This window comes from Pleurodeles waltl, chromosome 3_1 (assembly GCF_031143425.1).
Source record: "Pleurodeles waltl isolate 20211129_DDA chromosome 3_1, aPleWal1.hap1.20221129, whole genome shotgun sequence".
Classification (NCBI taxonomy): domain Eukaryota; kingdom Metazoa; phylum Chordata; class Amphibia; order Caudata; family Salamandridae; genus Pleurodeles; species Pleurodeles waltl.
The window spans coordinates 1693319773-1693337978 of record NC_090440.1 but is presented as its reverse complement, the minus strand read 5'-3'; the positions used below and the strand labels follow the sequence as shown (position 1 = coordinate 1693337978).

General features: G+C 43.6%; 1 protein-coding gene across 1 annotated transcript in view; it reads right to left on the bottom strand.

The window, feature by feature from the left end:
• DIP2A (disco interacting protein 2 homolog A) overlaps positions 1 to 18206 on the bottom strand; it is a 637392-nt gene that overhangs the window by 220362 nt on the left and 398824 nt on the right. Inside the window, exons 22-26 of the mRNA XM_069225498.1 lie at positions 12298 to 12412; positions 6930 to 7131; positions 2079 to 2179; positions 1092 to 1172; positions 721 to 844 (exon numbers count right to left, since the gene is read on the bottom strand). Of these exons, the coding sequence (XP_069081599.1) occupies positions 721 to 844; positions 1092 to 1172; positions 2079 to 2179; positions 6930 to 7131; positions 12298 to 12412 (623 nt within the window). The remainder of the gene's footprint in view (positions 1 to 720; positions 845 to 1091; positions 1173 to 2078; positions 2180 to 6929; positions 7132 to 12297; positions 12413 to 18206) is intronic.

Below are 18206 nucleotides of genomic sequence, written 5' to 3'. Positions count from 1 at the left end.
TCCTTGGAGGGCATTTGCAACTTTTTATGTAGTCCTTAGAGATAAACAAGTGATAAGAGTACAAAAAAGGCTTTGATGCAGCACCTGAGCATGTTGTATCTGGAGCTCAGACACAACCTAAGAAAGAATGAGATAACTGGAGCACAAACATAATTTTAACAAATGTAATAACTGCCACAAACGATTTATGGTGCCTGAACAAATCAAATGTCTGGTGAAAAATCACAGTTAATTTCTGGCATCCTGGTCACTTTTGGGCAAGGTTGATGACTGATATTAGATTTCCTTTTCTTCATGAGACACACTGGGAGTGATGAGCACTATTTGTAATCATAAATATTGTGAGGTTCTTTCCCACTTGATCAAATTAGCATTGTTACAAAGTCACAGTGGCCTACTTTTGATAGCCATAATTCTCAATTCAAAGCGGACATGCAGAGAAAAAAAAAAGATTCCCTTCAGAGGCAGAAATGTTCCACTGTACAAAATTAATATTGGGACAGGTAATGAACCAGAGACACATTGTGTCAACCCTACTCCACATGGGTCTGTCAGATGTCACCATCTTTAAGTGTATTGAAAAAAACCTACTCAGGCTCACACCATTAACTGTGCCTCAGGGGCCCAGCAGGCTAAGAACTGTAGCCATTGCACTACATGGAAGCAACACCAGAGCCATATTGTGCACCAGACTCCAAAGGCAGAGATCTACATCCTTACCTGGAGGGTACACCAGTGCCACATGGTCTCCCACGCTGACCCTCGCCTTTTCTAAGAGACCAGTTGCTACTCGCTCCGCTTTCTTATGCAGCTGCAGGCATGTTGAGGTGCTGGCCACAGTGCCCTGTTTGGTGGAGAGGCGACAAATAATAAAAACAATTGGATAGATCAGTTGTCAAAATCTCAACATATCAGAACAGTGTAACCCAAGGCACAGCCCTGGTGTCTGACACAGACAGACAGACACACACACACACACACACCTACCAACCTCCTTCATCTCACAGCAAACCCATTTCAGTGTCTCCCCGCTCAGAAGCACCCAATCACAGTATCTTCTATGGTGACCTATAACTGACATAGTTTCTCACCTTAGAATTAAGTAGCAGGAATAGTGGATGGTCAGGGGTCGTCTGTGCTCTCCACTGCAACACATCAGCTAGATATAAGAACTGCATGATGAGAAAGAAAGAAGGCAAGTGTCTAGTAAATCTCTTAAGTGCATAATATAAGCCTTTTCACTCCACCCCCAGTTTTCTTATTGCTCATAAAGGCAGAAGAGTCTCTGCATGCTCAATGCTGAACAATTCTCTAAGGAGGACTTGAGCCCTTGGTTTGGCATCAGCTCCCATGCACCCAGAGAAGGCTGGCATAACAACCATTAGCAGGTTGTGAAATTATAATGGCCTAATACAGAAAGGCAGAGAAACACGTTTTCTAAATGACTCAAATACAAATGTTTTAGACAATCAGATCACCTTCCATTCTACACATAAAGCCACAGTCTATTGAGACACTTTAAGAACTGTGGAAGAGAATAAAAAAATAAAAAAACCATACATTTCCCTCAACAGATGAGCTCAGAGATATGGTACATTCTGCCGACACTGACAGACATATAGGAGTTCCGGCACTGCTGAGAAGAAACACTGAAGCATGACTACTCACGCTTGTTAACAGACACAACAATAGTTCTTGGCCTGAAAAATATACTTCTGTGGGTCCCTTTCCATGTGTTTGATTTACTAAAATCATGTAAAGTTTGAAGTTGGAGCAAGTTGGTCCAGCCTGTAATACAAAAAATTATAGCCTGTGTGTGATATAATGACACGAGACAACAATGACAAACGTTGTGCTATTTCTGCCAGGTGTAATACAGGCAACAGAGGACACACTATGCTCCAACAGGTTATCTTTCAGACTGGAACTGCAGGCTCTGAAGGACAGTGAAATGGCTGTCAGGATAAACCCTTATATTGTCGGGGTCTCTAATATGTGCTCTTGTTCACATCTGAAATTAGACAGCTCTGAGAACTCTGCACAGAATATGGTTTGAATGTGAGAATGCAGAACATTACCTGCTCATTATCTTCCAGCTGAGTCACGTCTCTCCCGCAAGCCTGAGCAATCCGCTTTCCAGCGACGAGGTTCCCGACTATCATGGAAGCCGGACCAACATCTACAAGAGAGACAGAAATGCATGAAGTGTTATTATTAAATGAGAAGGGAGAGTAATCTCACGAGGACTAGAAAAAGAAGTGTAAGCCAGACAAAAAAGGCAACGATGAAGAAAGTGGCGAGGACAGCTGAGTAAACACAAAGACTCTACAAAAGAAATAAAAAAGTAATTAAAGGAACTATAAAAGGCCGTCAACCACAGCTCATTGGCTATGTAACCACAGAGACGGGATGAAATCTCAGAGGTCCTAGGATATGAGAGGGCTGCCTCTAGCAGGCACTGGGTAAAAGATCTGTGGCTGTGCTAGGGTTGAATGTATTCCTTAAATGTGTGCCTTTAGAGCTTGTGACTGAGTAATAGGTGGATTACCACATACACAACAGAACAAGCATTTGCAATACAATAGGTTTCACCTTTGTCTGAGTCAGAGCTATTGGCGTTGTAAATGCATAACTGGACTTTTCGTGCCACATAAATTGGTTACCCCTGGCAAATAATATGGTCCTCTCTGCCACACAATTGCAGTGGTCCTGCATATAACTAAAGCACTTCCATTTACTTTCTTACTCTATCTGCAGCACAAAATGAAAATATTGTCATTATTTATTACATTTTTTAATATTATTATTTGCCCCCCCCCCCCAACCTAGTGTGGGGACCCAGAGATGACAGACAGAAAGAGCGTGCCATGCTGAACATTCTGATGGTGGTCCCATTGCCCTAGGACTACCACACAGTAGTAATATATTTTGTAAAAGGAATGCCAGAAAAGTATTATGGGGCGAGTTTCTGAGTGCAGCGAATATGGTAGTATCTTCACTGTAATGCTCAGAACAGCCCCTAGCCGGCACCACAATAAAACAAGCATTTGCAATGCAACAGGTCTCGCATTTTCTTCAGTTAGAGCTATTGGCATTGTAAATTCATAACTTGACTTTTCTTGCCACATAAATTGGTCAACCCTGCCTCATAATTTCATCTTTTCCTGCCATATAATTCCAGTGGCCCAGCATTTAACTAAAGCAAGTCCATTTACCGTCTTCCTCTATCCTAAAACATATACAACTATCATATAAGCCTTTATCAGAAATAAACATTTGGCATTAGATTGTAATGCTCAAAACACCATAACAAAAGTAACACTTGGAACGTATTGGAGAGTGAAAGCAAAGAGGGAGTCGGGAGTAAAGATGGAGAGGACAAGTGGCCTAGTAAAAGTGTCATGGGCCATGGAGTAAGAAAGGAAAATGGTTGACTGGAATTTTGGTAAGAAAACAGAGCAGTAATTAAAGTTGAGTGAGGTCGGTAGGTCTCTGGGTCCCGGTGCCACTGCACCATTGTCTCCATTGATAACTAGGCCTCAGGAGAGAAAGTAGATAGGGTAGAAAAAGAGAAACAAAAGGAATTCAACAGACAAGAGGAAGAAAGAGAAGGGGTCGCAAAGAAATAACAGAAAGGGAAAGAAAGAATGAGAAAATGAAAGCACAACTAAGAAGAAATAGAGCAAACGTGCGACAAAAGAAAAAAGGGGATGAAGCTAGCGAACAAAAGATAAAGAGGAAAAAATAATGAAAGAAGTGTGAAAGGAAAGAGAAAAATGAACATTATAGAAAAAAAAAAGAGATGGTGAGAAGAAAAAGCTGTGAAAGAACCAGGGCATGTATGTACTGACACATTTTCCATAGACACAGAATGGGAAAACCACTTTGACTCTTCGGGTCATGACAATTAACTTGTGGCTTCCAAATATAGAGGGGAAAAAAGAGGGGTTTATATTAAAACGTGAATTGACAGAAATAAGAAAAAAAACAGAGAGGAAGGAAGAAAGATCTTTAAAAAAAAAAGTGGGAGGACGCATACCAAGTCAAAGGAAAGAGAAAATAAAAAAACAAAGAAAGAATAAAGGGGAGAGAAAAAACAGTGAAAGAAAGAACAACTGATGAAGAAAACAAAGAGGAACGAAACAAGGAAAGAAACTGTTCTAGTAAGTTTGAAAGAGGGGGTAGAAAGAGGAACAGGGAAATAAAAAAAAAAGGGAGAGGAGTAGACAAACAGTTAAAAGAAAGAGCAAAACTGTTAATGTGTGGATTTTAAAAGCTGGAAAGAGAAAGTGGGGAAGAAAGAGAAAGTGGGGAAGAAAGAAAACACAGAGTAAACATAGTAAAGGAAACAACAGAGTGAGATAGGTGAAATAGACCCTCCCAAATACAGATGGTAGCTAAGAATTGATTTAATTGGCTCCCCCAGGTCTTAAAACAGAAGTCTGAGTGTGGAACAGCAGGAAGTGCATTAGCAGATTTGTATGTGAACCCCAATAAAGCAATAATGGGGCGCTTCAGATCAGGATTGGGGGAGTTGTGTCCCGGCCCAGTGCTGGAATAACAGAAAGGCAGCGGGTGAGGAATGAGAAATGGAGCGCTGTGTAATTTCTGGTATTGGAATAATGGGGCACTGTATGTTAGGGTTGAGGTGCACTGACACGAGTTGTATGTGGGATGCAGCACTAAAATAATAACAGGCACACAAGGTCAGAAGTGAGGTATGTTAATGGAGCTGTGTGTGGAACCTAGTACTGGCGTGCCACTGTTGTCAAGTGTTAGCCTGGTGGTGCCCTGGTGAAGCTGCGAGTCGGGCCCAGAATGGGAGCGGCACTGCCTCTAAACCACAGAAGCGGGGAGTCCTGAAGGGTGTGTTTGTGAGTCTTAGTACTGAGAAGAAATGTGCACTGAATGTTGGAATTGATTGATTCTGGCAGAGCTGTGGTGGTTCCCATCAAAAGTGACGTTGGATGTTAGACCTGAGGTGCACTGGCTGAGCTGTGTTTTGCTCTTCTGGGTCCAGTATTGGCTTGGCAGTGAGACTGAATATTAGAATTGAGCTGCTGTAATGGAAATGTATGTCAGCGGGGAAGTGACCTCGCAGGGGTAGAACTGAGGTGCACTGATGGAGCTGCGCCCAAGGTCCCTGTACTGGAGCAGCAGTGTACTGATTGGAAGAACTGAGGTGCCCTGGCAGACAGTGTGTGTGGGGTTCCTGGCACTGGCATGGCCAAGGGCTTGAAGTGTGTGAACTGAGGTGCACTGATAGAGCTGCCCCTGAGGTCCCAGTACTGGAGCAGCAGAGTGTACTGACTGGAAGAACTGAGGTGCTCTGGCAGACAGCGTGTGTGGGGTTCTGGCACTGGCACAGCTAAGGGCTTGGAGTATGTGAACTGAGGAGCACTGATGAAGCTGCGAGTTGGATCCCAGTATAAAAAAAGAAATGTGCACCGTCTCTAAGGATTGCAGAGCTCTGGTAGAGTTGGTAAAGAAAATCCAAGTCAAGGAAGGGTGGGAGCCAGGCAGCTGAGGGAGGGTGCAGAGAGCCCACAAAGACCAAATGTGATCAAGAGAACAAACTGATTTATAGCCATGTTTACGGCCAAGTTCAGAGCAAGAATGCTCTGCAAATGAAAAGGGAAGCTTCCCTGGACAGGTGCAGGAAACAAAGTTAAAAAAAATAAAAAAACAGACTACAGATTAGATAAACATAACACAGCGTAATTATACAGTTGTTGGTCCCTGCTCCCACACAGAAGAAGGCGGGACAAAGAGGCATGACTGAACACTAGTAAGCAAGGATTTTTAAATGGCATTGACACTAAAAAATGAAATAGGTGGAAGCCCACAGAAGAAGTATACTTAAAAGTAGAAAACAGGTCATACGCTTACGCTCGACCACACGAAAACGGAATGACAAAAAGTAATGCAATGTAACCATATATTCAGTTCCTAGAGGGCATAGCACATTATGCACATTATGCATCTTCAGGCCTATTAGAATAATATTACAAACAAGGCCCTTAAAACACTAACTACTCCCAGGTGTAAACAAACGTTCCAGCCATGAGACAGCTTTAAAAGACACTGAATAGTGAGAGAGGTTATTATTTTGGGGTCCGCCCAAACTAGTGTGGGGACACTGATATGACCTAGACAGAAAGAGCACGTTGTGTTGAACGTTTTGATGGTGGTCAATTTGTCCCAGGAACACCACAGGCTGAGTTACGGGCCAAAATGTTTTGAAAAAGAAATGCCCCACAAAGTATCATTCAGTGAATATTGTAGTATTGGCTCTCCCGCTGTGCCGGAGAGCCGCGTTGAGGATCTCTGTGTTTATTTCTGTTTTAAATGGACCAGTTTGTATATTTTTCAACTGCTAAACTTTTCTGTAAGGGGTGCTCATGTAAAGCACTCCTCCAATCCAGTTAGTGTTATACAAAACTTCACGTACGTAAGTGCTACTCATGTAAAGCGCTTCTCCGCTCAAGATTGTACTGTATGAATCTTAAAAAAAAATAATAATAATAATAAATAAACCAGAACCCCTCTCCACCTGGCAGCCTTTGGGCGCAGACACCATAAAAAAAAAAACAGCAGCATGCCCAAAACAAGGAAGCAGAAAAAACAACATACGCCCCTGGAATGCGAAGCGGAGAAGCAAAAGAAAAAAGTAGTGCACCACACTAAGGTGTATGGCCGATCATGCAATAATCCATGTAAAAGGATCACTCTGCAAGGCGGTAACAAAGCAGTCTCAAGACGGGACAAACGTAAAGCATTTACCTAGGCAATCAAGGGACTTTTGAACGGCAGGCCAAGGAACAAATGAAAGAGATGGGCGTGATAAAAGCCCACAGAAGTAGATTACAACATGCTGCAGACAGCGCAAACCTCAATGTCTAGGGTCAACCTAAAAAGGAAGGACTTACCTGGTTGTTTCTGGCGAGGCTTGGGTAGATTCCCTACGCAGGTATGGGGGCACATGAGGACATTGCAGGGATGAAGCGCCCCATCCAGGAAGCGCTGTTTAGTTTCAGAGATATGGATGCCACCAAGGGGGGCCTTCGGCAGGGTGTTGGCAGGTACCAGAGCCAGGCAGTACACACCCACCTGATGAATGCTGTCTATAGCCTGACAAAGAGAAGACTATCAGTCATTCAGCACTGCAAGTCTCAAATTTGCAACCCTACAACATTGTCCAGTTGAAACACATGCATCAACCCCCCACTCCCCTGCCCGTCATCACCACTTTAGATTTCATAGTGAGGATATTAAAGTCACTTCACCCATTTAATTAGTCCCTAGCAGCCTTCATTCCTTTGACCTTTGCCCACATCATCTTTCTCCCTTCTGCCACTTTACCCTCTCTCAATCTTTCCCCTTCAACATCACACAGTCATTCCCAATCATCTCACATGGCAAAAATCATGACTCTCTCAATTATTCCTTTCAATGACTACGATGATCAGATGAACAAGTTTAATATCTCTACGCATAAGCATTGTTTATTATTTTATTTTTTCTTTCTTTATGCAGACCTCTTTGGAAAATTGAAGAGCATTTTATCTTGAATTTAGATGTTGAGGAATTCAAAATATATATCATGCATGTAAAGTCGCATGCACCAACAAACAGTAAATGAAGTTAGTGTTGCCAATTACTCTTGATGCTAACATGGTATAATTAGGGGCAACAAGCTTGATGGGTAACAATGCTACTATAATTTTAGTACATCCAAGGCACATACTTCGGTGATTACATGATGTCACTTGTGGTCACCATGGAACATCTAGTCTTCTTGTACTTAGTGGAAAAACATTATGGCGGATCAAAAACGTACAGCAGGAATATTACCTGGGTGTATCATTACATTGGTTATACAGGTTATGTCCAGGTAGCTGGTTTGAATTAGTGGTCAGACACCACAACCATGGAGTACAGAACATAAAAAATATGCATCCCATGTCTATTTTGAATTCCAGCAATAATGCTAACCAAAAGAGCGAAGATATGCCCATGTCACTGTGTGATGAATTTCAGTCACAGGGACACTCCACTAAAGTGTTAAAGACTTTGCTATGGAGGAGTGAGCGCAGCTTCCCTCAGTTGGTTCCTTGTAGGCATAGCCTAACAAATTTTGATACACAATATGATTGAACATTAAATGGTCCTCCTTTGGACCATATTGCCTTTTCTGCTGTCTACATACTCAGCAAATAACTGGCCGTCAAATCTGATCTCCCTAGTCTGGTCGAGGCTGTAACTGATCTCCATCGATGTGGGATGGGGTGGACGAAGAAAGGTTGGAAAGCATAGTAGTCTGCCCCAAGATGGAAAGGGGTCACCACTTTGGGTACAAAAGCCACTTTAGTCATGAGGACCAGCTTGTCTGGATATAGGCATGTGAAAGGCAGGTGGATACACAGCACCTGTAATTCACTAGTGCACCTAGCCGACATGATGCCCACAAAAAAAGGTGTTTACAAATGTAACCGTCAGCTGTGGAGAAGTGAAATGGATGCCATATTAATGAAGCCTAAACATCGTTCAGATCCCATTGTGAAATAACAAATGAAGTGAGGGGAAACGTGGTAGCCCTTTCAAAAATCTGATCACAATTGTGGAATTCAATTTTGAACGTTGTTCCCAAATAAAGATAAGAGCTGAAAAATAACCTATGACCAACCGTTGTGTGCCAGCGCAAAAAAGTTCCTCAGAAAGACGTGCCTTTACTGGATCTACATTCCGCTCCACATACTCTGTGGCAAACTGATTCCACTTTCTTGAAAAATACATTTTTACCAGGCGGCGATAAGCTGATGGTATAAGATTGATCACCTCTGGTAGCAGTTGGAAGGAGCTCAAGTGTCACTACTCAATTTCTAGAAGCTGGGGTGCAGTATCTCTCCCTCCAACTGAAAGAACATTTTCACTCTAAGCAGCAGTTGAAGCAGGGGACACAGGGAGAGTCACAAAAGGTCTACCTACATTGCTTAACCTATAACAAAATAAGGGCTGGTGCCCAGGGCTCTGCTCAGAAGCCCGTATCCCTACAATTCAATGTCAGTGCAACGAATACCAAAGCAGTGTAATCCTAAATTGGCTTCATGCCGCTTTAATCCACTACCAGACACTCCAAGCCACATCATCTCACTCTTGCAGGTTACTGGTTTCTCCCTTCATGATGGTTTTTAGTCTTTCTCTTTCATTCCGCTTTGTGCATTTTCCCCCTCTATTGCTCTTGCAATTGTATGATGCTGAAGAATAAGAGCTGGTCGGCAAAAATGAGCTCTTGTGGGTCCCACCGGCTCAAAATAAGCACGGTCTATGTACCACAACTTTCTTATCCAGACCACAGCCACACCAATGGCTTTGGCTCAATCTTGGCATAGTTTCCTAAGACTCGGAATCAAAGGTAGGGGAGGAAATGTATAGTGCAATAGAAGACTTCCACTTAACCAGAACAAATCCCCCACTGCTCCCTGTAAACGAAACTGTAAGGCACTGAGCTGTGGCCGGTGCACATTCTGATCTCTAAGACCCACTATCTTAAGAATAGAATTCCAGGCCATTATAAGGGAAGGCACTTTTAATACTGTCACAGGTGTTCCTTCACGGTGAGAGGTAAAGCAGCTACCCGAGTGTCGCTGGTGAGGAGGCCCTTTCCTTTACCCCAGCATGTGTACTGTTGCAGTAGTTGTTTGGGACGTTGAACTGGCTGGATGGCTGATGCTGGCTAAAGGAGAATCCTTTAGAAAAGCCACAAAACTTCAGGTACTGTTTGAAATCCCAGGCTCAGGATTCACAACCTACCGACAGGCCACTGGAATTATGTGATTGTGCAGCTTCGGTGTTTTTCGTATAATTATAGATTTCCTGCATGTGCCATGCAATTCACCATCCACTGCATAATCTGCAGATTTAACAAAAAATATTTGGTTCTAGCTCAAATGGTTCAAAAGTGAAAGGCCCTTTGCAAAGGTTGACTTACTGTTACATTTGCGTGTTAAACTGGTACTACTGAGATACAACCAATGCCTAGGCAGTGCTAGCTGTAAAAATAACAAAATAATGAAGTAATACTATCACAAAATGTGCTGTATTACACCGCATAATCAGCCTTTTCTTGACTCATAATTACTCAACCCTGCTGCATTATTCCAGTGGACCTGCCTATAGATCAGCCCATCATTCTATCTGCCTTGACCTCTCCAAGGCCGGACAGGCCTGGGCTTGGAAAAGGCATGTACAACCATATGGCATGTCCATTAGCATAGCCTTCGCATCACCAGAAAGCCATTTTTATTTTAGCCATGCTTGCCTTCTCATGGCTACTGATGAACTTATGGCTCTGAGTCCACAGTATCCAGACCTACTCAGAGATGACTTGACTGTCTTTTACTACCTCCACAACATGAACCTTAAAGGTGTTCTGTTAAAGTAGGCACTAATGTCTGCCATGTGTCACAAGACAAGGGTATACCTCACGAGGGGAAACAGCCTTTACAAAACATGCCTCTCAAGAGAGACCAGAATGTAAAAAGAAAAAAAAAGAGGGATCAATCCATCCAGGTGTCCTACTGGACTATAAAGTCAGCGCCATGCGATAACGTAAAGCACAGTAGAAAAAAGCTTCCCAAATGAAGAAAAACACTCTAGGGGATTCAAAGAATCGAGCTCAGGTTTTACAAAAGCATCACTGTAACAAATAGCAAGTGCTAAAGTTCACTCTCTGAGCACAAAACATGAGGTTTAAAATACATGTCCAGAGCACCTTCCCCATCCTCTTTATAAGTCTGTCTTTATTTCTCAGTAACACTGTAGCCCTTGTTAGGAAATCCAACAAGTCTGCACAAGTTGCAGAATGTTATTCTCATAGTCTGTTCTTTTTATGCTCTTTTTGTGACCCAGAGTCTTTGCTGGTTTGCAAGGATTATTTGTTTCAGCTAAATGTGTTTTTGTCAGATGTATGCCCAGAAGTTGGGGAAATGAGTGTATTTATGCACTGACCCAGTTTTGACCAGGAACAACTGACACTTGACCTGGTGACCTTTGTAGTATCTGGGAAACCAAGAATACATCTTGTTGAGCTAGCATTGGGAAGATGAGCATCGTATGATGTTGCTGCTACAGCAGTCGACATTCAGCATAGACCTACTACAGTGAAAATAGAAAATGGAACAACACTATGTATTGCCTTTGCAGAAGCCAGAATCTATATTCGCCTTTGATTCACAGATGTTGGCAGAGTTCAAACTGAAAATGTCATCATCTTTCTGGCATGAAAAGAGTTTCAGGTGTAGACCCTGCTCTGTACCTAGTCTCTTCGGCTATTCTATGGGCTTCCTTCCTAGAAATTATCAGAATGTATTCAGTCTGCGTCTTTGGTGGTAGTGGTCATGTCAGTAGTGGCACTGGAGAGGCCACCAGAGGGCCTCCAGTCAGCACCACAAGCATTCCCTGTAGAGGAAATCGGAGTGTGAAAGGCTCCGGGAAGGACCTGCCAGCAGAATCCCACACAGAGCCCCAAACAAAGCCATGGGTCCTGGATGCGCACCACACAGGCTACAGCTTGCCTGATGAGCATCATCATGGAGTGAAGGAACTGAGCCATGCTGGCTTTAGGTAGTGGAAATTTCTGATATGCCAGCCTTGGTGCCAGCACCCCATGCGGTAGAGGCAGCAGCATACCTGGAAAAGGCCCAGTGGCAGGTGTTAGAGGTGGCAGAAGCACAAAAGGAGCTCCTTAACCAGAATGAGGTTCACAAGCTCTAGTTCCAATGAGGCCTCTGCTGGAGAGGGAGTGTGCCAAGGGTCACCTACTTCGAGCAATATCGAGGGGTGTCTCATCCTGTCTCCTCATCTTCTTTTATCTCTTCTTCAAACAGAAAATGTGAAATAACATTGGAAAGCAGCTCCAGATCAATGTTAAAGTGTTTGGAAACCAAGGAACTTGTGACGTCACACCTGCACCACTTCAGGTGCTAGAATGGAGCTAGTGCCACCTATTGGCAAAGGAGGGCTATACAAAGTTTCCAGGTCCAGTTCGGTGTCCAAAGAATTTTAAAAGGTGAGTAATCTCCATGAAGAAGTATACATCAGGAAAAAGCAGCATACACAAACAGATGGATTAACACCAATACACAACACAGCACACAATGGAAGAAGACACTGTCAGGAGATGGCACGATGGGACTGAGGAAAAGTTACATTGTAAAGAAATATTGCACATTACATAACTCAAAGAAAGCACAACTATCAGTAGCACAATATAAGCCAGATGTGATGTGAAGCCACCTGTAGGACTCTGCTCATCCACTGGAAGCTATCCTCTTCTGAGGCATCAGGGCGTTGCTCTGCCACCAGCACAATCCGCTCATCATGTAGCACAGATACAGAAAATACAGCTATTCTGCAACAAAAACAGGAGGTGATAGACAATAACTCTAAAGATAATCTTTTACCTTAATACTCCAAACGTAGTGACACTATAACAATGCACCATTGACGGCTTGAAAGTACTTTTTCACAGCAGAAATTAGAAGCAGATAATGCATGAATTTCACATAAAAAGAGTCTGCATGAAGGGCACAAATGCAGTCAAGACTACATGGTCATCATGGTTACAGCTCCCATTTTCACCACGTTTTACAACTTGAAGACAGTACCTCCAACCCCGCCACTCTCAGTCGTTCAAACTGAGCTACATGGCTATGTACTGCACACTAACACTTAGACTCTGGCATCTATGATGGTTGAAGACATGGCCAATGGCAGTAAGTTTAAAGCCTGTCAAAAATCCTCAAGCTCACGATCTGCTCAGAAGAAATCCCAGAAAAAAAAGCTGGGTCTTTATATAGTATACTAAAGTGAGGTTTACTGTGCAAAGACTCCAGGGGTTCTCGTAAAAGTGGATAGGGACTTCGTCTAGCAATTCCAAGGTGCTCAATTAGAGGGTAATATGGTCAAACAGCCTTAGGCTTAACAGAGAGGAGTGCTAGACATCTGCAGTAGAGACACAGTCAAATCAGGCACATGACTCAGGATATCTACACCAATTTATATGAATAACAATTCTTTACATATATTTAGGCACTAGAATCAATATGGTCAGGGAAGTACATTTTGCAATAGAAATTATACAGTTTTCAAAAGTCAACAGTGCAATTTTCCGAAACTGCATTGCTAAACAATGGAGGAAAAACATGTATGTCAAATACGTACTCAACAGCAACTTACAAGACAAATCTTTCAGACTTAAGGTGAGTATAGGGCAGGGTCCAAGGCCACACCAACAGGTCATCTCCGGCGGCACTGAGAGGGCCAGGTGCAGAGGTGCAGTTCAGCATCGGGTGCCCAGTTGAAGTATATGGGTATCGGTCCAGTCAGAAAGATGCTGCAGGTAAGGACTAGGGGCCAGTCCAGGTGAACAAACAAGGGGTTCAGATCTTGCGATGCTCAGGGACATGAGACACCTGTGGTCCTCTTCTCCTGGGAGGAAGGCAACTGGGTGTAGAGGTGTGCAGAGGCATCGTGTTTCTGTCAACTGAGGCAGTTGCTGCTGCAGGAATGGACTGGGGGTTCAGTCTGGTTAAACCAATAAGTGAGCTCAGGTCTCACGAGGCTGGGGAATGTAGGGACACCTTTGGTCCTCTTTTTCTTAGTCCAGGGCGGCAGGCTGCAGAGGTGTCCTGAGGCGTCGGATATTAGTCACCGGGGCACGTCCGGGACAGAAGAGCCTGCAGAAAGAGCCGGCAGGTGTCGTCGACAAGTCCACAGTGGGCAGACCCAAGGTGGGCTTTTTCTCTGGAGGGCCTGGGGACCACGCTGGCACTATTGGCCTACTTCAACTCGGACTAGGGCACACAGGTGCATTGGTGCTGTCCGGTGTTGGGTTTTGCAGTCTGGAGTCCTCGCAGTTTTTCCTTCAGGTGCCTGCATGATGCAGGGGAGCAACTCTGCTACGCCACAGGAGTTCCTGGTTCTTGGTTGAAGGCTTACAGTCCTCCCAGGCTTTTGGAGGCACAGGCAGTTGCAGGACAAGTCATCGTTAGCGCAACTGTTGAGAACAGCGGGCAGGCCGGCGGGGCTGAGGCCAAGTCAGCTACTGGTCTTCTGTTGCTTTTACAACTCTTCAGGGTCCATCTTCTTCTTTCAGGCTGGCTGGATCTGATTTTCTGGTGCCAGGGGCTTGCGCCTACACACCACATTTAGGGGCGTTAGGGGAGTGTAGGGTAATAGGCAAGAAGCTACTTACCCCTGAGTTCACTAGGCCCCCTATATGACCACTTCCTGTGGGAAGAGGACATAAACCTGTCCCAGAGTTCCAAGTTGTCATCACCACCATGGCAGACTTTCAAATTTCATGTCCGCATCAGGTAGCCCACTTTACGAGTGGAACTGGCCTGGAGGTGGACATGCCTCTCTGACTATTTATTTCCCAGCCTGTCCAAGTGCCACATGGACCATAGGGCACGGGGGTCGGCATCTCCCCACCTGAGAGAAGCCAGATTTGCATACCAAAGGCTGTGGGCTCTTTGAAGCCCCCCTGCTTTGGAATGCTAATTCGCAGGTCATCTTATTGGCAGGGGTGTATAAACCCCTGCCAGAATAGGCTTTGTTACTGATCGGCAGGGAGTAGAGGCTCTTACCCGTGGGGGGGTCAGAAACCTGTCTGTTGGTTGAAGGCTGGTTAAGACCGGGCAGCCAGCACACTAGCAGTTGGAAGGTTTTTCAAGGGGCACCTCTAAGGTGTCCTCTGGGTGCATGTATTAACACATCTGTCACTGGAATCAGTGAGGGTTTATTAATACAAGATGTTTGATACTAAACATCCCTTGTTTCAGTGAAGCCTTCCTGTAGCTGAGGAACTTGTACTGACCATTGTCCAGCCCATCTACTTAAAATGGCTTCTCTGATCACTTACTATGTCCACGAATCGACAAAGACATAGCAGAGGCATATCTGCTCTGGCAGATATGACCACATATGTAATATAGTGCACCCTGCCTTGTGCTGGAAGTTCTGCTGTAGGGGTGACTTTACACATATTGCATGCAGTGCTAGTCAGCAGGGCACACAGGCTGTGTTGTCAGGACTAGGGATGTGATTTGTTAATAGGGGTAGGTCTCCCATTGGCTGTGGGGTTTAGGGTTACAAATCTGATTGGTTAGGGCTAGGATTCCATTGGCGAATAGGGCTTTTTAAGCCTGGGGCTCAGGGTGTCTTAGCCCGGGTGTCGAGGCTAAAAGTGGAGAGGACCAGGGCAGTTGCGTGTATGGGCCTGGTTGGGACTGTCGGGCCTACAGCCAGAAATGCTTCCCAAATTACCATTTACCAGAAAGGACCTTACTCCCTACTCATCCTTCAACATGCAAACACGATATCAGCAAAGACATCCAACTCTTGCACCACAAACTGACCTCATACAGATTGCAATGTCTCATCAACCCACATACCACACCTATACACATATCCACCACAACTACAACAGTAAGACACCTTCATTCTCACACCAAGCACTACTCTGTCCATTCCCACTAACTCAACCTGCCATCGCCCACACATGACAAAACCAGATTGTACATTAGTTTCAGTTATCCAGATACACACTCACTGTTCACACAAACCAACAGCACTATCCTCTATTTGCTCCTGCCAGGTAATCTTTTATCATGGCAATACCGAAACCCAGCCTTCCAACACACCATCCAGAAAAAAACCCCTCTCTTCACCAATTACACACAACCATACAATCCTTACACTCCACTCCACCACACATCTTACCTCTTCCAGTAATCAAAACTAACACAAACAGCTCTAATCCTCATCCATCCCATCTTTCACATCTCATACACTCTTCTCCAAAACACATCAACACCCCATGTAATATTCTAATACCACTCACCAGCACTAACTTGCAGACAATTCCTTCACAGAAAATCACTACACCAATATCTCCTCTCACTATTCCACAAAAACAGACCACACAAATTAGCACATCAAAATAACACAAACTTTCATAATACTTTTCGTCACACCCACTCCCACCCTCATGACTACACAAATAATACAAATCCTGCCCAATCTTCACTCCTAAATTCTTACTCTTCACAAACATCTACCACAAGCACCCAAACACAGCAACATTCATTCACCCACCTCTCATTATGATCCACATGCTCCTCCACCACCCCTAACCCATACTCCTTCTGCACTAAACAGACACAAATAAAATAAACAACATGCCACTGTTAACAACTTCGCATCCCCTTGTCTATTACACAATTAGGTTACTCTACAATAAAAACTACACTCATCATGTCACTCTCAGCCACCAAGACCACCACCAACAAACCCAACAAAATGCAGCCTAAGCCTAAGCCTACTGGAAGAGGAACACTATATTGAAAAACAGGACTATTGTGACCCTCACACAGTTATCACAACACACCTTTTACAAGCTTAAAATGTACTGTTCACCCTTCTCCAAAACAAAACACTACCAAACAAATCACCACCACAAACACACATTTTCTAAACTGCCTGCTCATAAATGTTCGAACAATCTCAAAAAACAAGCACCACATCTTCAACCTGCTCACGGACACAAAACCTTACTTACTATTCGTAACAGAATCATGGTTAGGAGTTGACATTGCCCCAGTGTTTCATGAAGCCGTTCCTTCAGGCTATCAAACCATCACACAAAACTGTATAGGCAAGAGAGGAGGCGGACTAGCTATTATTTTCAAACAAGCAATAAATCACAGTAAAATAGACATTTCTATACAAGGCTGAGGCCCTGTTCACGAGATGCAACCCTACACCAACTTCTTTCTGTAACCTTCTCCTCCTTTACAGACCTCCACCTAACAATTCAACATTCATAGACACTTTTCTAGACACAGCCTCAAACCTTATAACATTATACTCAAACCTATGCATTTCTGGGTACCTAAACATTTGGTTTGACAATGCCCCATCCAAAAGCTATCACCACTGGCCTAGTCACATTGAATTTACATCAGATTGTACACAATCCCACACACATCACTAGACACATCCCAGATATCATTTTTGCAAAGCCTGAACTAGTTACAGTTCAAAGCATCACGCCAATCACATGGTCAGACTAACATCTGGTAACTTTCCGACAGAAAACATCACAAATCAACACACCCCATAGTACCTTACATACATGCATCTATCGACCATGGAGCAAACTCAATTTGGAACACTTAGAGTCACAACTAACAGCCAACACAGATCTAGACACAATTTATACTGTTCCAAAACTTTGAGTGGCTACAGGAAGCTTTCGATATCCTAATACCACTCAGAAAAACTAAACAGGACAAAAGAAAACCAACACCTTGGTTAAACACAGAACTTCAAAAGATAAAGCAACACATCATAAGGTTGCAATGGACCTGGCTCAAAACAAACAACATTCAAGACAAACTTCCGCTACACAAACTTAACAGAGTATGCAGATCATCAATCAAAGCTAAAAAACACAAAAAAAAAAAAAAAGGTACTACCCAGACAGAATTCTAAATGCTAAATCTGCAACTAAAGAATTTTATAAAATTCTCAATGAATTTCGAAAACTTAAATGCATGGAAGGAAGTCTTCCCACTACTCAAGATTTCCCAAACTGGCAACTCATTACACAACCAAGGCAGACACATTGAACTCCTGTTTAAAACAGAAGAAAACCATTACCACCAACCCGTTTCCTAAAATCCCCTCCAAACGTAAACCAACCCTGCCTCTGCACTCCTTCAAACAAATATCATAAGGTGAATTTATGGATTTGGTCAAATCAAGCAGGCCTTCCGGTTGCCCTTCTGACCCTTGTCCACCACACATCTTCAAGAACATTCTTTTATCTACGTCTGCTGCCACACTTGTAAGAAGAATCATCAATAACTCTTTAACTACAGGAACTTTTCCTGAAGACCTGAAAAAGGCATACATACATCCGTTATTAAAGAAAACAAACGTAGATCCACAGGACCCCAACAACTACAAACCAATCACAAATGGACCTTTCCTGGGCAAACTGATAGAAAGAGCAGAATTCGCCCAGATGTCTTAATACACTGAAGAAAATTCCATACTTTCAGACTACCAAACTGGATTCTGCCCAGGAAGAGGCACTGAATCGGCACTCGCAGCAATCTGGGATGATGTTAAAAACA